This window comes from Prionailurus bengalensis, chromosome D1 (assembly GCF_016509475.1).
Source record: "Prionailurus bengalensis isolate Pbe53 chromosome D1, Fcat_Pben_1.1_paternal_pri, whole genome shotgun sequence".
Classification (NCBI taxonomy): domain Eukaryota; kingdom Metazoa; phylum Chordata; class Mammalia; order Carnivora; family Felidae; genus Prionailurus; species Prionailurus bengalensis.
Genome location: NC_057346.1, coordinates 53,681,622 through 53,707,524, shown reverse-complemented (window position 1 = coordinate 53,707,524; position 25,903 = coordinate 53,681,622). Strand labels below are relative to the sequence as shown.

Genomic DNA, 25,903 nt, shown 5'->3' with positions numbered 1-25,903 from the left:
TACCATCTGGCACACATATACACCCAAGGAATCGAGAATCTCAATTTGTTTTAGCTGCCTCAAAAAATCAGAGTTCACATCACCAGAGAAGGGCTCTTAAGGCTCTTTTTGAGTATATACCTTTTTTGTAAACATTTTTGAGCAGGCTTTGTGGATGTCTTTATATTTATTAATAAATTATACACATGTGCAGCCGTCATTAGCTAATACTAATCATATGCAGTTAGTGCAAGGTTTAATGGATAAAAATGCACACAGGCACACTTCCTTTCATTGTGCTTCACGGATGCTGCATTTTTACAAACTGAAGGTTTGTGGCAACCTTGTAACAAGCAAGTTTATTGGCGCCATTTTTCCAACAGCATGTGTTTACTTCATGTCTCTGTGTCACATTTTGGTAAATCTTGCAACATGTCGAACTTTTCCATTATTATCTTATTTGTTATAGTGATCTGTGATCAGTGATATTACTACTATAATTGTTTTGGGGCACCATGAACCATGCCCATGTAAGATGGTGAGCTTAATGGATAAATGTTGGGTGTGTTCTGACTGCTCCTGTCTTTCTCCTGAGCTGCTCTCCTGTCTTTCTCCCTTTACTCAGGTTTCTCTATTCACTGAGACACGACAATATTGGAATTAGGCCAGTTAATAACCATAAAATGGCTCCTAAGTGTTCCAGCATTTTAAACCAAAAACTAGAAATGATTAAGCTTAGTAAGGAAGGCACGTTACAAAAGCTGAGGTAGGCTGAGAGCTAGGACTCATGCAATAGTTAGCCAAGTTGTGAATGCAAAGGAAAAGTTCGTGAAGGAAATTAAAAGTGCTTCTCCAGTGAACACATGATGATAAGAAAACAAAACAGCCTTATTGCTGGTATGCAGAAAGTGTGAGTAGTCTGGATAGAAGATCAAACCAGCTACAACAGTCTCTTGAGCCAAAGCCAAATCCTCCAGAGCAAGGCTCTAACTCTCTTCAATTCTCTGAAGGCTGAGAGAGGGTGAGGAAGCTGCAGAAGAAAAGGTGGAAGCTAGCAGGGATTGGTTCATGAGATTTAGGGAAAGAAGCTGTCTCTGTAACACGAAAGTGCAAGGCGAGGCAGCAAGTGCTGATGGAGAAGCTGCAGCAAGTTATCCAGAAGATCTAGCTAGGATAACTCATGAAGGTGGCTACACTCAACAGATTTTCAATGGAGATGAAACAGCCGTCTATTGAAAGAAGATGCCATCTAGGACTTCCATAGCTGGAGTGGAGAAGTCAGCACCTGGCTTCAAAGCTTCAAAGAACAGGCTGATTCTCTTGTTAGGGGCTAATGCAGCTGGTGGCTTGAAGTTGAAACCAGTGCTGACTTACCACTCTGAGAATCCTAGGGCCCTTAAGAATCTCCTCTGCCTGTGCTCTATAAATGGGACATCAAAGCCTGGAAGACAGCACTCTGTTTAAAACACGGTTATTGAATATTTTAAACCCTCCTGTTTGGACCTACTGCCCAGAAAAACAGATTCCTTTCAAAATATTTCTGTTCACTGACAATGCATCTGGTCACCTGAGAGCGTTGATGGAGATGTACGAGATGAATGTTGTTTTCATGCCCGCTAACGCAACATCCATCCTGGAGTCATTTTGCGGACTCATTTTGTGGATCAAGGAGTCATTTTGATTTTCAAGTCTTATTATTTTAAGAAATACATATCATAAGGCTATAGCTGCCATAGATAGAAATTCCTCTAGTGGGTCTGGACAAAGTAAATTGAAAGCCTTCTGGAAAGGATTCACCATTCTAGATGCCTTGAAGAACATTTGTGATTTATGAGGTCAAAATATCAACATGAATAGGAATTTGGAAGAAGTGGACTCTAACCCTCACGGGTGACTTTGAGGGGTTCAAGACCTCAGTGGAGGAAGTAACTGAAGATGTGGTAGAAAGACCAAGAGAACTAGAATTATAGGAGGAGCCTGAAGACATAGCTGAATTAGTGCAATCTCATAATAAAACTTGACCAGGGGCGCCTGGGTGGCGCAGTCGGTTAAGCGTCCGACTTCAGCCAGGTCACGATCTCGCGGTCCGTGAGTTCGAGCCCCGCGTCAGGCTCTGGGCTGATGGCTCAGAGCCTGGAGCCTGTTTCTGATTCTATGTCTCCCTCTCTCTCTGCCCCTCCCCCGTTCATGCTCTGTCTCTCTCTGTCCCAAAAATAAATAAACGTTGAAAAAAAAAATTAAAAAAAAAACTTGACCAGATGAGGAGTGGCTTCTCATGGATGAGCGAAGAAAGTGTTTTCTTGAGATGGGATCTACTCCTGGTGAAGATGCTGTGAAGATTGCTGAACTGACACAAAGGATTTACGATATAACAGAAACTTATTTGGAAAGCGGTGGCAGGTGTGAGAGGATGGACTCCAGTTTTGAAAGAAGTTCTGTTGTGGGTAAAATGCTGTCAAACAGCATCGCATGTTACAGACAAATTGTTCTTGCAAGCAAGAGTCAATCAATGTGGCAAACTTCATTTTTGTCATCATTAGCATTATTATTTTTGAGAGAGAGTGTAAGCGGGAGAGGGATAGAGGGAGAGAGAATTCTTAAGTAGGCTCCACTCCCAGTGTGGAACCTGATGCAGGACTTGATCCCATGACCCTGGGATCATGACCTGAGCCCAATCAAGAGTCGGATGCTCAACCGACTGAGCCACCCAGGCGCCCCCACTGTTGGCTTGTTTTAAGAAGCTGCCTCGGCCACCCAACTTTCAGCAACCACCACCCTGAGCAGTCAGCAGCCATCAGCATCAAGGCAAGACCCTTGACCAGCAAAAAAAAAAAAAAAGAAAAAAAAATTATGATTCACTGAAAGCTCTGATGATGGTTAGAATTCTTTAGCAAAGAAGTTATTTTTGAATTAAGGTATGTACATTGTTTTTAAGAGATAATTATATTTCACACTTAATAGTCTATAATAGAATTTAAATCTAACTTTTATATGCACTGGGAAACGAAAAATTCACTTGCTTTCCTTTACTCGCACTATTTGCTTTACTACAGTGATCTGGAATGGAACCTGTAATGTCTCTGAGGCATGCCTGTATTTCAAATAGTCTTCTTGATAATGCTGAGTCTTTGGATTAACATTTTTTAGATTCTTGAAAACTTTGAATCTTGGTTACCTGTCTGTTCGATCTGATGAAAATGAACCTTATTGGTTTTCACTTGATAGCGGAGTTGAGAAGACTATACTAGAAGTACCAGCTCTGCCATTTTTGTTTTGTTTTGTTTGTTTGCTTGTACTCACACTGTATTGTCCTTGATCTGCAGCTACTCTACAAGGATCTTTCTATGGCACCGGACCATTTGATGCGTAGGTTTATTTGAAACTAGATTTTACACACACACACACACACACACACACACACACACACACACACACACTGCAGTCATGTTGTAATACACCAGAATCAACCAGCACAGGTTCACTGTCTCTCTAAGAACACCTTGTTACCAACTAACATTGGGACCAAGGGAGCAAATGAGTGAAAACCTAGTGTCCTATATGACTAAAACATTGACTAAAACATGACTTTTTAAGGTAAAAAGTCAATACAGGTAGACACTCTAATTTTCTCCCTGTACCTCATGGACCACATTGGGCACCCATCTCGGGACCACGGTACTGTGCTAGAGTTACAGTTGGTGTGTGTTTGTGATTTCTTTTAATGAAATAATCTTCAATGTGCTATCAATTATTATATTCAAAAGTTACCTTCTAGTTGTGCTTCATTCTTTTTCACTTATTTCAAAGCTCTTCCTAGGTTTCTTTCACTGACCTTAGGCCAAAAATGATAGAACTTGATCTAATCACTTAACTTTTGATGTTCCTGACTTATTGGGAGGGCAGGGAATTGGACTCAATCTTCTCTTCAGGCACCGTGTAGATCTGAGCTCCCCAACTGTCCAAACTTTATCACTGTTCTTTTACCATAGGACCAGAAACTCTGTGCTATACAAGTCATTTTCCGCAGTATCCCACTGTCTCCAGACAAAGCCCATAGTCTTCAGCTTGGCATTTAAGATCCTTCAGGATCTGGCCCCTGCTGGCCTCTGCAGGCTATGCCCCGTTTTGCCATTCTCATATCCTGTGTTGCTGCCATGTGAAATTTACGTCTCATATCGTCGTCCTGGCATGCATTTCCATGCCTCTCTGCCTTTGTCTATGCTACTTCATCTGCCTCAAATGTCTTTCTCATTCTTACTAACCTCTCCTCGAAGGTCTGCTTTTCAGTGAAGCTCTTCCTTATTTCCCCAGTACAAAGAAGGCACTCCCTGCTTTAGTGAACAAAACACAATATATTCATCCCACTAAAGTGTATTCGCTAGTTCAAACATCTCATCTTCTTTTCTAGATTGCCAGTTCTTTGAGGGTAACAACCATGTTCTTCCCACCTTTTAAGTCCAGTGCCCAGCACAGGACTAGGTGTATAGGATTCATTCAGTAAATGTTGAGGAAAGAAATAAATGAATATCACACGAATGGATGAAAGAAAATGATGAAGGCAAAAAAAAAAAATGAGTATAGTTATTTCAATTAGCCCAAAGGAAAGGATAGATACGGGTTGAGGGAAGAGAAACTCAGACAGAGGTCTGGTAAATAAAAATAGGGTTCAGTTATTGGATCTTTAATTGAGCACCTACTATGTACTAGATGGACACAGTGCTGGGTAGTATTTATTTATCCATTTTCTTATTTACTTATGGAAACTGCAGGAGGGCAGTGCCTGTAGTTTCTGTTTTATTTCCTATCGTATTCTAAGCAGTTGAATAACTAACAATAAATGAGACACAATCTCTGTGTCTGAGGAACTCAGATTCTGGAATGAATATCATTTAAAAAAAATCGTCATATCTGGAAGTATAACAAGTATGGGATAAAAAGGGATGCTGCCTCCCAGGTCATGCCAGCATGACCTACAAACTTTCCCACAGCTAGAATCGAGCACCAGGCTCTGCCCATGTACCCTGATTTTTGTTCTTCCATTTGGAATTGGGTTCAGTTCAGACTCTACCAGAGGCTTCCAGATCACCTGCTGGGTATATGGAATAAACATCACAGGGAAGTACTCCAGTTCATTCAGAAAAAGCTTCTTCTCTCAGACTATTTTGTATATGTCTAGGGAGATAGCAGGAGAAATCCACAATCTTCTTCAGATTAACAGAAATTTAATTTTTCAGCTAAGAAAGTTCCTTGCGGGGACTGAATCCAAGCCCCTCATTTATAGGTGAGGTATGTGATGTCTGGAGCTGGGCAGGGATCCTCTCTATCAGATATCAAGGCTGGGACATTGACAGGTCTGCTATAGTGCCCTGACACCACCTGGGGGCATCTAGTGACAAGACGGTCTGGCAACTGTTAGTGTCTCCTAAGCCCCCAGGCTGTGTCTCCTGCAGAGCCCAGAAGCCACCATTCTGTGACCTCCTGGCTTCATGTGGCTGTTGAGTCCTTCAGATTCTCAGGGAGCATGAGCTTTCAGGCTGCAGCTCAGATCACCAAAGCCTGTAGGCAACCTGACTGCTGAATGCTGATGCTTCGGGCTGAGTCATCTCCCACAGGAGCCCTCTGGAATATTCTGCTGGCTGACAGAGGTGCACACGAGAACAGAGCCCTTGACTATTCATAACACTCTATGTCACAGAAACGAATCCACTGGCTGTGGCAAAGGAGAAACAGTCCTGACAGAGGCTGGCCAGTGGAGATCATTTTGGAGGAGCAAGTCTCCTGCCTGGAATGTTGCTTAGAAAGAGTGGGGACAGGAACATGGAAGGTATGTGACATGTCCCAAAAGGCTGTTCTCTGTGCTTCGAATCAAGAGGTCTGCTTCTAAGAATTCTCAGGAGATGGTTTGTGCTGTTAGAAAAACTTGAGGCAACTCTGCTAAAGTGTGACTCCACATATAGTCTCTCGGTGTACAAGTCCATTCAGGGACTGTGTGTCCTGTCTTCCTGGCAGAGCACAGGACGGGTTCTGCTTTCTCCTGGAAAAGGGAGACTTCTGTTGTTTCACTCCGGAAGGGGAGATAGGGATGAACCACACTTAGACTCACTTCCTAGGTTGGGGACAATGCTGGGCAGAGATGCAGAAAGGGGCATGCAGAAAATCCACTCAGCAGACTGAGTCTGAGGCATACAGCAATTGACAGGTGGTGTTTAAAGTCAACAGTCATTCAAGGGACAGGGGAGGAGGATATGACAGGGGCATAGCCATGATGAGGTGGCTCCCAGGGGTGGCTGGATGTGGATGTCCTGTGTGTTACCAGGCAATAATGCCCAAGTTCCTGAGCAAAGCAGGGATGGAGCTCCAGGACCAGATGTGGCAAGGGTAGGAGCCTGGCAAGAGAAGGAAAGACTTGAGTCCTTGGGTGGCAGGGGTCCTGGGTTGCTTGTCTCAGGAACTGAGGCACAGAAAGTGAGGTTAGGATTCTGGGCCAGGGCAGAAACCCGCATTGCAGAGCTTGTAAGCCAATGGTCAGATAGCAGAGCATTTGAAGGACCTGAGACTGAGCAGCTGGGGCTGCTCTACGCCTTCTCTTTGGATTGGGGTTGGTGCTAGAGGTCTACAGGTTGGATGTGCGGGGTCCTGCCAGGGTGGGAGGGGAAGAGGGAGGCAGAGGTGGGGGAGGGGAAGGCAGAGGCGGGGGAGGGGAAGGCAGAGGCGGGGGAGGGGAAGGCAGAGGCAGGGGAGGCAGGTGGGCACAGCTCTCTCTTCTGCCAGAGCACTGTCCTGAGGTAGCAGCTTCTGTCCACATCACAGCCCATCACAGCCCAGCACTGCGGGGCTCACTTGTAGCCAACTTTTGATGCCTCCAGGATCAGACTGGAGGGCTGGTCAGACTCACTGCAGAGGTATTTGATAAGTCCTGACCCTAAGAACTCCATTGAGGCCAGTCTTAGTAACGTGATGCATGGCTTTCCAATGTTTTTACTTCTCGTTGCTCGAAGTTTATCAGGGTGTCATAAGTCCCTGATTTATAAACACTAGAATTACCGCTTGAGAGAGCCCTCACTTAGGACTCAGGAGAGTCCTGTTCCTACCCTGCTGAGCCAAGAGCTTTCTCTGACCTCAAAGTTTCCTCTTCTACCTGATGATCTCAAGGTCCATTCACCTCTACCTGCCATGGTGCTACGGCATTTGCATCAATTCTATAACTACACTAATAGGCTTCTGGCTCAGATCCTCATTTTTCTCCCAGTTTTCACAGTGACACTAAAACCCATACAGATACTAATGTCCTTGCTAACGCTGATGCTAACTCTTGCTATTAGTGGACAAGGGCCACTAACACTTATTGAATGCGTACTGCCCTGACACATAAGTGTTTTACATCTCATTTAATCCTCAGACATCCCCATGAGGTATGGGTTATTATCCTCATATGACAGATGGAAAAAGTGAGGCATAGAGTGAGGCTTGTTCAAGGTCATAACAGCTAGCAAAGGGTGGGGCCGGGATGCAAGCCCAGGCTACCTGCCCCTGAGGCTGATGCTCTGAAGCACACAGACTTCTTGCACATCCTCTTTACATCACGCTGTACAGTATTAGATAGAAAGTCAGGGCAAGCCGGGGTTGTAGAGTTGTAGCAGAATCATGCTGTACAGATTTCTGAACTGAAGATGCCGAGATGGCAATATAAAGGACCAGGCAGGGAACGGAGGCTCGGCACATAGGCTCCAGAGGCATTCGGCTTGGCTTCCTGCTGGCCCTGCCACTTACGAGCCCTGTGTCTTTGGCGAGGTCACTCAATTCTCTGTGCCTCCGTTTCCCATCTGTAAAAGAAGGCTGATGAAGTCCCTATGTCATCTGGTTTGGGGGGAGATATAAAGGTGTTACTACTTAGGAAATGTACACACCATTTCCAACAATGCTGACACACAGAACATTCTTGGTAAACGTTAGGTGTCATTACTGAATGTGTGCTACATGCCGGCCATCAGGCTTTCAGGTGTTTTAACTCATTTAATCTTCCAAACAACCTGCAGGGTGGGAATTGGTAGCCCCACATTACAGATGAGGAAATGGAGCCTTGCTCGCCCAAGGTCGTTTGCTCTCATTTGCCCGAAGACTTGAATGCAGTCCCTCCCCACAAAGACCCCGAGTGGTTCTCGCTTAAGCACAGCATCCTCTGCTAATGCCTCCTGTGATGGACAGCTAGGAGCCGGCTCAAGCTACCAAGCAAACAGAGATTGTAATTCGGTTTTGAAATCAATAAAGGGATGATCAAGTGGCAGAGGAGGAGTTGTTAGCTGCTCATCAGGATGATGTGAGAAGTTGCTGCCTGCATCCTGAATTAAATTCACCTAGTTGCTTTATCATCATAAACATTCATTTCAATGTGGGGAGGGATTTTTTAAAAACCAACATGAATAATATATAATGGCTGGCATTTTGGAGGAAGCAGGATCCTTCCCTTCTTCCATCTTCCGTCAGGGTAATTCATCATTGTCTTTCTCCCTGCCCCCCTCTCCTTAAACTGATGGGGTAGCCTGTCAGCTCAGCTTGTTCTGAAATGCAGGAGTATAATTCAATAATAAATTCACTCAGAAGCCAGCTGTCAGGAAGCTGGTGTTTATTTGAGCTCCATTAGATGGTCTCTACTGCTCAGCCTCTCTGAGGGCTGGCTGAGGGCTGTCGAAGGCCTGGGGCTGGGGGATGCGGGTGGGGTGGCACGTAAGTGCTTTTCTGTAACTGCTCTGCCACTGATCCTTGCATGTCGCTTTATGTCTGCAGTGCACTGAGAAAAGATGATGGTGCAGACATGATCTTTTTTCCCTCCTGTTATTTTTTTTCCCCCTTGGAAACCCTGGCTTTCAAAATTCCTGGGAACTTTGTGTCTTTTTTCTCTTTTTAAATGTTTATTTATTTTGAAGGAGAGAGAGAGAGAGTGAGTGAGCAAGCATGAGCTGGGGAGGGACAGACAGAGAGGGAGAGAGAATCCCACGCAGGTTTTGCACCGTCAGCACAGAGCCCAATGTGGGGTTCGAACTCATGAACTGTGAGATCATGACCTGAGCGGAAACCAGAGTTGGATGCTTAACCAACTGAGCCACCCAGGTGCCCTGAAACTTTGTGTCTTTATAAAGGATCTGAAGGAAATTCTGAAGACTTACATGGCACCAAGGCTATCTCACTTCTCTTTATAGCCAGTTTTAGGTCCTGAGATGAAAAACTCTGTTCTGGCTAGTGAACAGGTGAGGGGCTGACCTTTCTCAGTTCTGTATCTGTCTCGCTGCACAGTTCCCTATGTTCTTCCTTCTCCCACACGCCCCTTCTGTACACCAGGATCATATACCCCAGACTTCCTAAGACCATCTTGATTTCAAAGGTTAGAGAACGTCTCTTGACTTTGGATTTAGAAAACAGTATCACCATCATTATGCTCCAGCCACATTAAAATTCTCTCAATTCTCTGATTATCCCAGAAAGTCATGCTGGTTCCTCAGTCTAGAATGCATTTTTAAGTCCTGTTCAACTGAAGCCAACACTAAGCAATGCAGTTTATTCAGGAGCGTGCACGTGCAAACATACGGACAACCACGTTTCGTGCAACACATATCCTCGTCACGGTGCTGCACTAATATTTTCCATTCCACTGTACCCCATTTCCGTCTAAATTTACTTTTTAAAAAAAATAGTTTCGACTCACTACATTGATTTCATGATGCACTAATGGGTTGTTGCGAGCTGAAGCGGGATAAATAATGTTTTAATGGCCAACCACCCTCACTAAAATCTTTGTTTCAGGCTAAAGGTCACGTCGTGCCGGAAGCTTCATTCATTAGTTCACCTGCTGGTTTGTTCATTCATTTCCAGACGCAGCCCTGAGGTGTGCAGCGGGAGTGATGGCCATGCTTTTGAACTCGTGGGACGCTCTGTCTCTACTTCTCTTCAGGCACTCAGCACTGGCTGATTGGCTGATTCATTCTGCGATCTGTGTGGTTTAGTTTGGGCCAACCTCTGTGCTTGGCACCAGGGGTTCAACAACTAACACAGTATGGGACACGTGACGTGCCCTCGAGGTAAGAGGGCATAGATGCGAATCTTTTTCTTGCAGGCCTTGCACAGAGCAGTATTTACCAAGCAGAGCTTGTGTTGTGTGGCACCTCTGTTCCCCTCTGGGCCTGCCCCGTGTCCCCTCTCCATAGGGTCTGACCCTCTCCGTAGCACATGATCCTGTGCCTCCTTTGTGATAAATGACCTTATCACCCATCCCTCCTTTTTCTGAGTCCCCTGACTCCTCAAGTCTTTTCTCTTTGGGCTCAGTGTGTCCCATCAGCTGATTTTCATGGCAACTGCCCCTACCCAGCTTCCTTACCTGAGTGAGCTGATAACCTATTAGACTTAGAGGGGCCCAGGAAGGCTTGACAACATCACGTTTCTCTCATCAATACAGCGTCCTCAAACACACTGTGAACTGATATTCAAGTAACTCAGGGTTGATTCTTTTTTGTCAGAACCTCTTCCTATAATCTGCTAACCTGTCCGGCATTGGCAATCCACAACTATTTGCTGAAGGGATCTGTCTGCCCTATGTCCAGCCTGTCCCTCCCAAGAGGAGATGCATCTAAAGTTGTGTCATACAGACAGAGCTGCCTTGAGTGTTCTCTGAGGAAGAAACGTCTCATGCTTCCCTCCTTTTTCCAACCATCTGGCTCCAAGCTCCACACTCTGGGTCCTGTTACCTGCCCTCCCTGTATGGACGGTCAGTTGGGGATCCATCATCCACCTACAGACCTGAGTGGCCCCTTCCTTCCCACGCAGAGGAAACCCTACACTGTATTTTCCCCGTGACTCCAGGTGAGGGCCTCCACTGAGCAGATAGGGTGTGGGCCTCCAGGCTGGGAAAGAAAGTCGGTCTTCAAGCCATCTAATCTGGCGATGGCGGTTCTCCTGTCTGCTCTGTCCCCTCCTACTTTAGACCCGCATTCGATCAGCTGAAGCCATTCACATCTCTATCGCTTACGTGGAGTTGAGGACGACAGAGGCAGAACGTCAGGTAGAGCTACTGTATTCATTAAACCCGTGTAAAACACCTGCCCTGGGGACACGGAAGAGCCACAGGAGGCCTTCCTTACTCCAAGTCCTCCTGGCGGTCCTTCTGCTGCAGTTCTGAGTCAAGCTCTGTGCTCTCCTCCAAGGAGTCCAGCCCAGCTGAGCGCCTACTCTGCTTGGCTGGGGCCCTCGCTTGCCGAAGCGCTGCTGTTCATCCTCCCCTGAGCCTGCCCCCCCCCGCCCCAGGGGCTCTGACGCCAGCAGGGGTGCCGCACAGAAACGTAAGGGACCCCGCACGTGTCAGCCGTGGCTCTGGAGAACCTCCTGCTCTTAACTCGGCCCCGGGTCAGGAGCCTCCGGGCTGGGAGGCTGCAGCCTGAAGGAGCAGCATCTCTGGGATTGCCTGTCATTGCTGGGCTCAGCGATGCCGCCGGGTCTCTGGGTGACAGCCTGCATCGTGAAGCCTGTTCCACGGACTCGCACTCGGACTGTACAAGCTGTGCCACAGCATACGGGGTGCAGGAGAGTGTGGGGTTTTCTGTCAGGCCCAGGCCTCGTTACTGTTGCACACAGCCACCAGGTCGGGGCCGCCTGCCCATCAGAAACCCCCCTCTCTGGAGAAGTGCCACTAGATTCCTCCCTGACAAGGACCCCAGCTGACAGCAGGCTGGCACAAGGCTGCCTTTTCCCTTCCTCAAACAAGGATTCAACACCTCGCTCCTCTCTCGGTGCCTGCTGGACGTCCCTAGAGGGCAGGTCACTATCAAGCTGTACTTCCAGTTAAAAAAGTGGAGTGGGAAGCTCTTTTTCACACCATCACCACCACCACCGTCATCATCTTTGAATTAGCCGGCGTTTTTTGTGTGGTATCAGGTTACAACTGTATGTACTTTGTGTGTGTGTGTGTGTGTGTGTGTGTGTGTGTGTGTTTCATTCATTTAATTTTCCTGGCAACTCTGTAGACATTATTACCCAGCTCTTACGGATGAGGGAACTGAAGCTCAGAGAGGTTAAGGAATTTGCCCAAGGCCACACAGCTAGAAAGTGGATGTAACAGACTTTAAATCCAGTTTTCTGATTCCAAAGCTTGTGTTTCTTTCACTAGGCCATGCCACCGCCATAAACCTACCATTTACTGACCTCCTAGGTACCAAGTTCTACGCCGGATGCTTTATTTCAGTTAACCCTTTCAATGGCATTCACGAAATAGTCACTGTTATTGCCAACTTATAATTGGAGGCCCATGCACAGAGGTTACATCGTTTCCTCTAAGGCCACACAGAGCTGGTGGGAGGGAAAGCCACGATTCAAACTCTGGGCACTTTCTAGCACTTTCTATCAAGCTGCCTTCCTTCACACGAGGGGAAGGAAAGTAAGCAACAACCCAAACTTGGTATCAGGTGTTTCACTTATTCCAACTATGCACATGAGCACTAAATTGCTGGCCCAGATCAGAAAACGGAATACCCTGTGGGCAGTCCAACGAGAAAAGCATCTGATGCCTCATGTTTCCAGCTTGGGCTTGTTTTACATAAAAATCTGTCTGGAGATACTCCGTAGTGATAGATAGCTGCTCCTTGTGAATCTAGACCAGCGAGGAGCACAGACATAACGACGTGGCAAATATTAGCTAAAAGGGATTTTCACAGTAACATTTAGAAGCTTCCATTTACCCATTCATTTGTAGAGTGAATCCCATATTCCAGGCCCTGCCCTAAGTATGACAGGTTTGGAGAGATGAATGGTCTCTGCCTTCAAAGCATCTGTAGTTTAACTGAAGGTGACAGATCCATAAACAATGATCTGGGAGCCGACTTCTCCTGCCTCTGCTGCTCATCTGTAATATGATTTTTAGCAGATGATTTAACCTCTCTGGACTCTGAATCCTCAGTCCCAAATTAAGGAAAATAGATAATGTATCCTCCCATCCTTCCTCCGTCCACCCCTCCCTCTCTCCTTCCTTTCTTCCATTCCTTCATTGTTCAAGGCGGTAAGTATTTGTTTTGAGCATCTACTGAGCGCTAAAAATGAGTAAGATGTGTTCCTTTCCTGGAGGACTCACTTTAGAGGGCTGGGAGACGTTCACATATTCGTTTTATTAAGTCACGTGCCCAGAGCCACGGATCCAGCGGTGGCAGAGCCAGGGTGTGAAACACCAACTGGCCTGACTCCGAGGCCTATACTCTTCCCTCATGCTCGGAGGTCCATTTCTCCCGGTACAGGTTTCTCAAGCTCCCTGCTTGACAGGCACCTTCAGGCAGGTCAGACCCGCCAGAGCAACATCCTGAAATCCCCGTGTGGGTCCCACCGTGATCTGTGGCACGTCAGCAGCAGGCTTGGTGCATCACCAGAAGACATGCAGGGGACACGGTCCCTGCTGGCACCGACCAGGATGGCATGGTCAGGGCACTCCTTAGGCACAGCAGCCACGGGCAGCCAAGCGGCCACAGTCCTAATCAGATCCCATAATGGGTCTGCTAAAGAAAGGCTGAGCAAGGACTATTCCCCTTGGTAGGAATAATCTTCAAATCTCCAGTTGATTAAAAGAACGCTTGCCACGGGAAGGCCCACAAGCACACAGACAAAATCACGCAACTGAATAAAAGAGCGGGAAGCTTCCTACCCAGGGACAAAAGCAGCGTTTCTGACCAAGATCAATGAGTAGGTTTCTCCTCTCTCTAGCTCAGTTCCTGGCTCTGTCACTTGACCAGCCTGTGAATTTGGGAAGGTTATCTGACCTCTGAGGTTCTCAATATTCTGTGGGTAAGATGACAGATTTGTTGGAACAGCAAGCATTTTCATCTCTAACAAGGTTTCACTTTGAATGCTTTTACCCACTCCTGTGATGCCTCTTCCGCTGGCTCGGAGTGTTTCCCCCACCTCACCTTCCCCATCCTGTCCTTGTGGGGAGGGGGCTGGGGCAGTGGGAGGCCATGCCCTGGACCCCCCCCCCCCCCATGACCCCCTGGGCCTGTGGCGTGAAGCCCAGAGCCAGGCCTCCTTCCCGTCCCGGTAGAGAGGCCTTCTTCTTGCCTTCCCAGTTACACTCTGGGGATGATACCGCCACCTCCCAGGGTGGCTTCCCCTCATTCCTTCTTAGTCCCTGCTCTTCTCCCCTCACACATTCTCCTGGAGCAGACTGCTGTGCGCTCCTGGTCTCGACTCCTGCTTGTCGCTGGCTCCCAGATCGATAACTCTAACGTCCGTGTGAGCTCCAGAACTGCTTATGAACTATGAACGTGTCTTGGGGGTCCTACTGAGGTGTGTCCCTTCCTTGCCCTTAGCATGCTCAGGATGGAGGTCATCACCTTGCTCCCAACCTTCCTGCTGCTCTCAGGTCCCCAGCCTGATGGAGAAGGCACCACCATCTATCTCCCGAGGCCTCTGAGTAAGAGACTTCTTTTTCCTGCATTCCTCAGGCCCAACTGATGACTAAGGCCTGCTGATTTCCCCTTTCATTATTAATTTTTCAAAGTTTATTTATTTATTTTGAGAAAGAGAGATAGAGAGCAGAGGAAGGGCAGAGAGAGAGGGAGAGAGAGAGAAAATCTCAAGGAGGCACACTGTCAGCACAGAGCCCAATTCGGCTCAAACTCACAAACTATGAGGTCTTGACCTGAGCTGAAATCAAGAGTCGGACGCCCAACCAACTGAGCTACCCAGGCACCCCAACTGCTGATCTGCCCCTTGAAACAGAACTTGAGGATGGCCTTCAACCTTCCTACCCTTCATTACAGCCCATTGTCCCTGCAGGGCTGGAACTCTCTGGCATGGAAGTCACGGACATAGAAGGGACACACTCTGTAACTGCTGAATTGAACTGTGCCGACTCCTAGAGAAAGAGATGTCTCTGTATTGGAAGACGGTCAAAAGAAATTATTATAAGTAGCTCCTTCTTGGATACTATGTCTCATTCACAGACTCTGGTCTGGGGAGCAGAGAACAGAGAGCTATCTTATGCTGGCTCCTGTGCCTTTTCAGGCCCCTGGTCTCTGCACAGCTGTTCCCTCTCCCTGGAACACCCTTCCTTCCCTGGCCAAGAGAACCATTTCTCATCTTTAAGACTCAGTTCTTAAGTCGTGGTTTCCCCCCACCCAGGAGTATCTCCTCTGTGTTCCCAGAGTACCCTGGGGGCACATTTCTTTCTGGCCTATCACACCGGGGCTCTTTTCATCCCCTTAGTGGACTGTAAGCGACCAATGAACAGGGACTGTGCTCTATTCACCTCTGTGATTCCAGCACGGGATCTGGCACAGAGTGGACTGCAGCAAAAAACTGTCCAGTAGGGGACACAACTGAACACCTGTGAAGGAATGCATGGGCAGATGGCCTGAGATGCCAGTGGGGGCGCCCCCACCCCCACAGCCTTCTGGACGGCAGCTCTGAGGCTGAACAGCGTTAAAGGGTTTCCGCTCGTCTGGAGCCTGCAGAATCAGTAATAGCTGACTGCAAAGAGAGTATTGATCCAAGATTCCCTTTGGACCTTTGATTTCTCACTCTCTCCATCTATCACCCAGCGGGAACAACAAAACTTTGCTCATTAAAATTCCAAATGCCTGGGATAGCAGTTTTCTAAATGTGGGTACCTGAGGCTGCTTCTCTGCTTCCCCTGACATTCCATCAAGAACCCTTCTGGCCTCCTCCCACCTCCCACCCACCCCAAACATGGCCCTCGAGGCGATTCAGTTCTCCCGCAGACAGTCATGGCTGGATCTGAGGCCCAGCGGACTCACCCTCCGTCAAAGGGGTTCTCTCCCGGAATGATGTGTGTGCTGTCCCTGCCCACGAGGAACCTGATGCGGTCGTAGAAGGAGTGCAGGTTCTGCTGGGACACGGGGGCCTGTGTCTCCTGGATGATGTCCAGAGGGTCGGGGGAGCCCAGGCACAGCGGGTTCACGTGACAGAGGGGCTGGAGGCAGCAGTCGGGGTCCATGCAGTCCATCAAGCCATCTGCAGGGGAGACAGAGCATGAAGTTGATGGTGCTACGTCCCACCAGCCACGTTTGTCCACAGTGCCTTCACGTGCTTCTCTATTTGCCACTTGCTGGAAAACTTTAAGTGCCTGACATAAGCCAAGGCCTTTGCTGGGGACCAAGGGCATCCAGGCACTTCAGATCTGCTCCCACTAGCCTAACAGGAGAGACGGACAAGCAAGAGTACAGTGTGACATGCGTTTCTTTGTTGTTGTTTCCTTAAATTTGAAGGAATTACATGAGGGCCCAGAGGTGAGAGAACATACTGAACGTCTGAGCTGCTACACTCAGCTCAGAAGGTGAGGGGCGAGCACAGGAAGGGGCCGTTGATGCTGGCCTGAAGCAGAGGTGCCGGGGACTTGGGGCAGCTCAGGCAGTTTGCATTTCACCCCCGGGGGACGGTGGGAGCTACTGGAAGGTTTAAAGCAGGGTGACATCATCTGATCTGCATCACTGAAAGAACCGTCCCTGTAACAGAGAGAAGGGACTGCAGTTGGCCTAGAGCGGAAGCTGGGGGTTCCATAGTGGCGAGGGCATCTCTGAGGTTGCACAGAGCAAAGGTAGTGGGTGCTGAGACCAGAGCAGTGAACAGTGGAGGTGGAGATAAGCGGATGGTTTTGAGAGGTATTTAAGAGTTTGCTTAAACTAACTAGCTTTGGGGGTGAGAAAGAGGCGCTGTGATTCCCTGCATCTCTGCCGGCTGCCATGTAAATACAGGGAGACCCAGCTCTGCTTTCTGCGGGAGGGAGTCCCTGCATTTGCCTGTTGGCTTCAGGTCTCTGACCGAGGGGCTACTAGCAGGGAATGTCTTTGCCACATGGACGAATTTCTTCAGGACTGGAAATTGTATTACGGCTTCCAGCTTCCCAAAGTACAAAGAAAGAAATCCAATCAAATCACAGATTTTTGGTCACATTAGTGCTTTTACAGGCACCCAATAGCATAGCTTACAAAGAGTAACAAACCCAGGGATTAGAGGACACTGCACCAAGTGGGGGACAGGGAAAGCCCAGGGTGACAGTCTGGGTGCTTTGTGGGCAGAAAACAGTCTAAGGACTTGCATTCCTCTGGGTTCAAATTCTGCCTCTCTTGCTTTATTAGCTGTGTGACTTTGGGCAAGCTTCCCCACCACCATGGGGACACAGATCCTGCTCTGGTTATCTCTGTTGTGTCCCCAGCACTTAGTACAAGTATTCAAACATGGCTGTTAAATAAATAAACCAAAGAGAATGGAATGGATTAACAAATGAAGCAGGGGATGAAACCAAATGACAGTGTCCATAAAAGCCAGGAAACCACCCGCTTCATTCAATCCACTTAAACAGTGCGGTATGGTGGATGGATCATGAGGCCAAGGCTGAAGTTCAAGTCCCAGAACTGTGGCTAAGAACGCCCCTGGATGAATTCCTGCACTTACTCTCCGAGCCCCAGTCTCCTCATCACTGACATACCTCCCTCGCTTCTGTCTCCCTGGGTTTACGACAGAGGTGCTGCCCAGCAGAGCACTGCATTTGCACTGGCCAGATTTGGTGCCCCACGCGGCACCCCTAGGCCCCCTTCCCAGCCTCAGAGGTATTGCGGCCTCGGGCAAGCTCCCTGACCTGCCTGAAATCCAGTTTTTCCCCTTAGTCAATTAGGGACAAAAATCCCTTGTCTTTCTCACCCACTTTTGCATGGTATCCAAGACTTTATAACTTCCTTGAGGGCACCACACTGCAAAGTGCCTGGATTTCAGGGCCCAGACTGTCTGGGGCCAAATCTTGGCTCTGAAACTTACCACTGTGTGGCCTTGGGCAAGTTACTTAAACTCTCTGGCCTCTGTTTCGCACATGTCTCATAAGGGGATTGTAAAAGTGCCACATAAGTGTTTGTTACATAAATAGAAAACATAGTATATGTCCCCAAATCTAGCAGAGTACCCCATAAACAGTAAGTGCTTACTAAGGGCTTGTTCCCCTTGCTGTCCCTGAGTCTACGGCACGGCTCATCAAAGAGAAGGGCCATTTGTTCTTTGCTCACCTGCCAGATTCATCCTGAGATGTGGAGGAAAGGGCTCCCCTCACCCCAGCGCTGTCCTGGGTCCTAACTTGTGGCTCCTGTCCCAGCTCCCAGATACACCCGCTAACTGCCTCGCAAAGCACCTGTCTTCTCTTGCATCTCCTCCATCACACATTCCCACGCTGGCCCTGTCAGACGTCGCTTAAACACATAATTACAGCCCAAGCTGAGGGTTATTTGCATTCTGCTATTGATGTTAGCATGACAGATTCAGCCGCTGCATCCATAACTCTGCAGAAATGCTCCATTATTCAATCCCAGCGAGCAGGGACGCTGACCATTAAATCAGCCAGCACAATTGAAGGGCTGTGAAAAGTCATGGCTAATTTGAAATTTTATTAGCTATTGCCTGCTCTTGTTTACCAGCGAGAGCAGACCCTGGAAGCCAGTCTTTTACCTCTTTATAAACACTCTGCTCTGTGGCGCCCTGGAAGAACTGCTTTCTTTTCTCTAGTCCTGGGGGAAGGTTAGCCAGGAATTACTATTCTTATTATTTATATTATATTCAACGATGATGATCATGGACGTTGTGCTAAATGCTTGGCAATGAATGCTTTCAAAGGACGTGTCCTCGAATCTCTCCAGCTCTGTGAAGCAGCCACTGTTGTCACCATCACGCTCGTTTTACAGAGAAGGAATCGGAGGCTCAAAGTAGTAGAGTAACTTGGTCAAGGTCATGTGGTCAGAGAAGCTGTCTTGGAATCCGAGCCCAGTTCTTTCTAAGTATGAAAGGTTGAGACTTTTGGGAACTATTTTTTCTTAAGTGGAAAACATGAATTTACGCGTCTTGCTGAAATGGCACTCTTCCGTGCCCTTCCGGCTCAGGGCGACCTCCGTCACAGCACTCGCCCCCCAACCCTTGCTCTGAAATTTTGATTTTCTCTGTCTCCTTCCCCAGACATCGAGCTCCTGGAGATGAGGGCTGCCAGACTCCTGCCAGTAGCCCTGTGCCTCCTGCACTAGCTTCCCACTTCATCCTTGCTTCTGGCATCCCCATACTCCTTTTTCCTTTCCCTTTTAAAAACAAATTGTTGTTTCTTGTGATCAGAGGGTCTTTGCAATGATCCAGGTGGCCATTCTGCTGGAAATGAAAGTCTCAGCAAGGGCCCCGAGCTTCAGCTGGGCCCGTGTGTAAGAGGCACAGTCAGGCCTACCTCACGGACGCTGAGGGGAGTGGGTGAGATCATGGGTGTGGAGCACTTAGCGTGACGACCAGCACCTAAGGACGCGCTTGCTAAATAAGAGTCACTGTTAGCTCCTTGGCTGGGTGCTTCCTTGGACGGCTAGCCCCGTAACAGGCCTGTCCTGGGTCCCCACTCCATCGCACACTTCAGGGCAGCCCTTTCTGGCTGCAGCCTGGCTGTGAAGAACTGAGGAGACAAAGATGGCCTAAGAGACGCACCTTCAAGTTAGGGAAGCAGAGACCCAGGGGACTTGAAGATCGGGCTTCTCTGAAATGGAGCCACGGCACACAAACAGGGCTCTCGTGAGGGACCTGGGACTGTGCAATTGCTCACTGTACGCTTCACAGGATGGACAGACGCCAGGCCAAGAGTTCTGTCTGCCGACGCCTTCCCAACTATTCACTTAGCAAATATTTGCAGAGCAGTAAACGTGGCCTAAACCTTTGCTAATAGAGACGATCATCTTGTTAAATGAGGCACCTATTTCAAAAATGACTGGGGCCCACAAAATTCTTATCAAAGGCTCAGTTTACAAGGTGAGCTTTCATGCAAACCTCTCTATTTTCTTTTTTTAAGTTTATTTGAGAGCGAGAGAGAGCAAGAGACAGCATGTGTATGTGTGAACAGAGGAGGGGGGAGAGAGAGAGGGAGAGAGAATCCCAAGTAGGCCCATATGGAGCCCCAACACTGGGCTCGACCCCACAAACAGAACCATGAGATCATAACCTGAGCTAAAATCAAGAATTGGACCTTTAACTGACTGAGCCAATCAGGCACCCCCCCACCCCCGCCCCCATCTTCAAACACAGCATATGGCAGCCTGATACAGTGCATGTGGCTACCCCGGAGGGAGATAGACTCTTCCACACTTTTGTTTTCTTAGGCATAGATGACAGATTTTAGAAGAGTCATGTTAAGAGGAAAAAGCATGCTTTGGGGACAGAAAAGTAAATTTGGGGGTAGACTAGAAACACATCAATGTATAGTTTTCATGATTCTCTGGTTTGGCTAGTTTGGAAACATTTGCATTTTCCAAGGACTTCATAGTTTACTTAATTGTATATTATACAGAAGTTGGCTGGCTCATATAATGTCCATGTTTCATTTGTATGCTATTCCCATTGAGAGACCCTCCTTATGGCAAACAGAAAAAAAAAAAAAAACAGAAAAATAGTATTTTCCTGTTTCCTTAAAATTTTCAGTAAAACCCTCTTGAACTCTAAATATTACCTTTTGGGAAAGAACATTTTTTTCTCCAGAAATATCTTTTTTTCCCTCTTCTCTCTGCGTACATGGTGAAAGTAAAGGGGGCAGAAGGAAACGTTAGACGCCATTCGGGCTCCTGGAGGTCGGAGGGCAGCAATGCCTCCAGAGGGACTAGAGGGCAAAGGAAAGAGGGAAGGAAGTATCCAGAAAAAATTCAGACTAGAGATTAAAAAGAAAGATATAAAAGAGGGAGGGGGGGAGGGAGGAAAAAACCAGGAAAAAAAAAATGCAGGTCTCTGGGCATACTAAATGAACATCCCAAAGCAGTTCAAGTACATGTGACCTTGAACTTGAAGCCCTCCAGGGCTAAAATGCTGCATGGTCCACTGAGCGCTCGCTGCCTTTTGCCAATATTTCCATCTAAGTGCTACCCACTTGAGGATGAGGGCTACGCTGTTTCCTCTAGCCCCCTCCTCAGTGCGTGCCCTGCTGGTGGGTGTCAAGTGACCTTGAGAACTGGGGAGTAGGGAACATGAGAGAAAAAATAAACCAGTCCAGAAGCCCAAAGAGCCAGTTCCTTCCCTGGCTCTGTCACTTTCTGGGGGTGAGACCTTTGGCACTTCCCTTCCTATGTCTGAAATGTCATTTATTCATATGGAACCAGGATAATAAGCTGTATCAGTCCCTCAGGATTGCTGAAGGTTTCCTGGGTTGTACAGAGTAAGTGAGTCATTCACTGAGGTTCTAGTGTCCTCCCCACGCCTGTGGCTGGTCCCTGGAGTCTCCTCTGCAGACCTGTGCTGCAGCCCAGGGCTGGGTGAGGTCCTCTGCCATCAGTCACCATCCTGAGTGGCAGCGGCTTTCTGCTCATTTTGTGATCTTAACTGCTGCCAGTGAGTGGTGGGCCCTTGGGGGACTCATCCCCCCATCTGATGTCAGTGTCCTCCTCGGTTAGACAGAGGGTAGATGGGGCAGCCTCTGGGGTCTAACCTGCAGGACAGCCACCTCCTGGCCTTTCTATGCAGCAGGCCCATCTCCCCTGATGGCTGGCCTACAGAAACTTCCATAGGAAGTGAAAGGTGTGCCTGAGGGTCCTTTTGAAGTTGGTGACTCAGCTAGCCTTCTTAACTTTACCAGGGAGGACCGTGGGGGCTCAGGTTAAATGAGTTACTCAATGTCCGAGTGCTGGTGAGGTGTGGCAGAGTTGGGAATTGGGTTTCTTATCTTTCTCCAAATCCAGCTGTTTGGCACTATCCTATAGTCTACATCTTTATCAATGCTTTGGACATTCTGGTCCTTCCACAGAGGGCAGGAACTGACTTGTTTATTTCTCTATCCCAAATGCATAGCACAGAGCCTTGCACACAGTGAGCATTACATTTGTTGAATGAATGAACAAACGAATGAATGATTATATGAGGACTCCGAATCAAACAGCTCAATCACGTTGGCAGGCCCATTGAGGGCCGTGGGTGTGGTGGAAGCCAGTCCCCCCAGTAGGAGTTCATTCCTCTCCTTAGAAAGGAGGCATGGGGGCAGGCCCTGCACCAGGCACTGGACAAACAGGGAGAAAATGGTCATGCCTCTGCAGGAGTCGGTGTTCTGGGTCAGCCAGGGACCAAAGAGCACTGGGAAAGAAGGTCGAGATGGGGCTAGGGAAGCCTGGAGGTGGGAACCCAGCTTGGGCTGAGGGCTGGCATATTTCCTGGAAGACAGAATGCTTAAACTAGGACTAGAGGGGTGGACGTGAACAAGCCAAAAGGAGAACAGAGCTGAGAGTGGGTCCGGGAAATCCACGAACTAGCAAACTCTTTGCATCACAGTTGTTTGCACGTTCCTTACACTCATGGACCCTTAACTCCTGCCCCAGCTCCACAACCCAGCAGCCAGCCTCATCTGGCGGTTGTCTGTAGTCTGGCCGCACAGCGGCTTCCAGGGAGGACCTGGGCGTGGGGGGTGGAATATGCCTCCCTCTCTGTACACATCGGGAAGAAGGTTTTGTCATTTGCTATAATAAATTCTGTGCCTTCTTTGAAAAGGCTTGCAAAATCTCTATCTGCCCCTTGGAACACAAGATTTTTAAAGGTCAATTTCTCTCTTGTCTCTTATCACAAGAAATGTGGTTTAGAGATAGTCTGAAGGGTTTCCAAATTCTATGGCCTTATGTGAGCTCTCCATTCTAGCAATGGGAAATGGGGAGGAGGAAGGAGGGCAGAGAGCTTTGTTCTCTGTTTCCCTGAAACTTCTCCTTCCAGGTGGCATCTATCAGTGATCCGTATTGCAATCCATGATCGTTTTTCATGGGGCCGACAATACCTGAAGGGCTTATCACACCTTGAAGCTGCTTACAAATCCTTCATCCAAAGGGTCTGGTTGTTTTAGAATCCAGTGGATTTTATATTCTGGCTTCTTCTGTTTTAAACACCCATTCCATTCTAAACCTAGCTCTCCTGCTGTCACTGTGTGACACTGGGCAAATAGCTTCAGCTCACTGAGCCTCAGTTTCCCTGCATGGAAATGTCTGTCTTGCAGGTTTGTTGTGAAGGGCTAGACATCACGTCCACAGAGCATCCAGTACAGTGCCTCGCACTGAGGGGATGCTCCCTACATTATGGACAGTACTTTCCTTTTTGAACACTTGAATTATTTTCTTTCTAGCAATGAGCATGTGACAGTTTGGAATACACATTTTAATCAACAGATGAAAAAGGTTCGAAATACATTATTATATGGAGAAGCATTATAATTGTAAGTAAAATAAGTAGAGTGTAAAATTTCATAGACAGCATCATTTCAATTTTTAAAAATAATTATTTATAGATGGCTATATATTTATTTTATAATAAATATCATGCTTCTGTGCTTACAGATGGAAAGGCACAGGAGAATGAGAAGTGATATTTGCAGGTGAGGGACTGAGGCTTAGAGAGGCTGAGGAGCCCACACAGGGGCAATGCAGCAAGCATGCTGGGGTTTGAATCCAGAACATCTGGGCACAGATCCTGCACTTTTTAAAAAAATTATTTTTAAAGTTTATTTGTTTGAGAGACAGATCGAGTGGGGAAGGGGCACAGAGGGAGAGAGAGAGAATCCTAAGCAGGCTCTATACTGACAGCACGGAGCCTGATGCGGGACTCGAACTCACGACGGTGACATCATAACCAAGAGTCAGACTCATAACCACTGAGCCACCCAGGTGCCTGCCTCCCCCCTCCCCCACCCCGCCCCAATCCTGCACTTTTAATCACTGTGCTGTGTTGCCTCTCAGGCACTTCGGGATTTTTTTTTTTTTTTTTTTGAGAAGGAGAGAGAGAGAGAGAAAGAGAGAGAGGGAGGGAGTTTGTGCGCTCTCGTGCATGGTAGTAAGGGAGGGGCACAGGGAAAGGGAGAGAGAATCTCAAGCAGGCTTCCAACTGAGCACAGAGCCCTACGAGGGGCTCTCCATCTCATGACCTTGAGATCACAACCTGAGCCGAAATCAAGAGTCTGATGCTCAACCGAGTGAACCACCCAGGTGCCCCTGCCTTTCAGCCACTTTGAATACAACATTTACAATCCTCACAGTGACCCTGTAAGGCAGGCATTAATTACTAGTCTCATTTTACAGTCACTTCGCACCTTAGGGCCACAGTTCACCATCCCTGAAATGGACATGAAATGAGCAACGCACCCCCCCCCCCCCCCATCAGAGGGTCACTACGAGAGGGACGAGAGGATGCATGCGACAGCACTTCCTGAAGGGTTTCATAGCTGGTACTGTATGAAGAAGGCACCTCTTGTTAGGTGGGGCACACAGAGGAGTTCACAGTGAGTGTTAGGCCTGGGCCTCTGCCTGCTGGCTTTGCTCGGCCATCTTACCAACCGGTGTTCTGGTGACATCTTGCAGGCAGGTTAAGGGTGAAGGTAGCCCCAACAGAGGATCAGTGCACTGGGAGTCACTGTGTCACATTCAGGATCTGTTTTCTGGTTTTATACACCATGACCACACATGAAAACAAAAACAACCTAATAACGCTAAACCCAACTCAGCCATACTGTGAACTTTTTTTTTTTTTGTCTCATAGTTTAAAAATACCTCAACAGCATTCTTCATGAAGCTTGAAATTCAAGTTTAATTTAGAAAGGACTGCCTTAACCCTAGCAAATTGGGAGAGAAGAGAAACCAGAAGTTCTCAGATAACTTGAAGAGCTGCAGTTGGGTTTACCACGGAACCACGCGTCTGAAGTCTGGGCACACTGAAGAGATAGCGTGGCCAGACCTCCCAGACTATGACAGTTTCTGCCACCCATCAGCCGTGTGACTCGGGCAAATACTTCCCCTCACTAAGCCCCAGTTTCCTCATTATACAGAAATAGTAAGGGGATAATAACACCACACACCTCGAGAGTTACTGGGTGGATGCATAATTGCTCTGCAAACTGTAAAATGGCATACAGATTATCATTCTCAGTCCCTCGTCGGCTTTGGGAACTGTAGTAGCCTATTTAAATTTGAGTAAGCGCTCGCACTGCATTTCTAGGAAGAGGATGAATTGCTAGAAGGCAGAAGTACTGTAGGGTTACGAGGCCACATGGAATGGCCCAAGAGTCTTGGGCCCTAGCACAGGCCATGTTACTCACTTCCTGTGTGATGGAACACCCCCTCTTTGGGCTCCCGTTTCCCTGCCTGCAACACGCAGGGAGGAGGAGGAGGGAGCTGCAGTGTCTCTTCCAGTCCTGTTCCTCGACATTAAACTCTGCCATTTCCTTCTCCGAGCCCCCGTGTCACATCAGCCGAGAACAACACTCAGCTAGACTCTAACGCTTTCCCTGCCACCCTGCCTTATTTATCTGGAATTATGCTGCATTCCACATCGTGGCTGAAAGAAAGGCACGTATTCCATTCTGTCTCCACTAGATTGGGTTGTTAGGATAGCAATTTCTTCCAAATGACTGTGGGCTTCCTAAGGGAGAAAGACTGGGCCACGTTCACTGGTTCTTTCTATCCCCTCAGAAAGGAGCATGGTGTCTTGGAGACGGTAGGAGCCCAGCAAATGTGTGCTTGACAGAACTGAAAACAGCCCAGTGCTAAATATGGCTCACTCTGCGATGCCTTGTATAGCCTGCCCCATTCCTCCCCCCACCAAAACTGCTCCCGTTTGGCCAAGACTGAGGGTAATAGACCAGTGAGGATAGGCTTGCCCCTCCAGTACTAGGGGACAGTCTACTCCCAGTGGCTGTTTCCTCTGTGCTGCCCTGCAAAGCAGGGACCTCATGCACCATCTCCTTAGCGCCCCCAATGGGTGGAGAGCCCACCAAGCTGAAAGGACCCTGGGTAAGACATTTCCTCATTTTACAGTTGAGAACACAAAACCAAGCTTGCTTAACAATCTGGTCTCCCAGGCTAGCTATCTTCCCAACCATGATGACCCATGAATGTCTTCCTGGCTAGACTGGAGGCCTCACAGGACAGGAAGC

At 48.0% G+C, this 25,903-nt stretch overlaps 1 protein-coding gene across 8 annotated transcripts in view; it reads right to left on the bottom strand.

Annotated features, from left to right (window-relative positions):
- TENM4 (teneurin transmembrane protein 4) overlaps positions 1 to 25,903 on the bottom strand; it is a 748,341-nt gene that overhangs the window by 81,005 nt on the left and 641,433 nt on the right. For all 8 annotated transcript variants that reach the window (XM_043580116.1, XM_043580117.1, XM_043580115.1 and 5 more), the window contains one exon: positions 15,759 to 15,975. In XM_043580116.1, the coding sequence (XP_043436051.1) occupies positions 15,759 to 15,975 (217 nt within the window). The remainder of the gene's footprint in view (positions 1 to 15,758; positions 15,976 to 25,903) is intronic.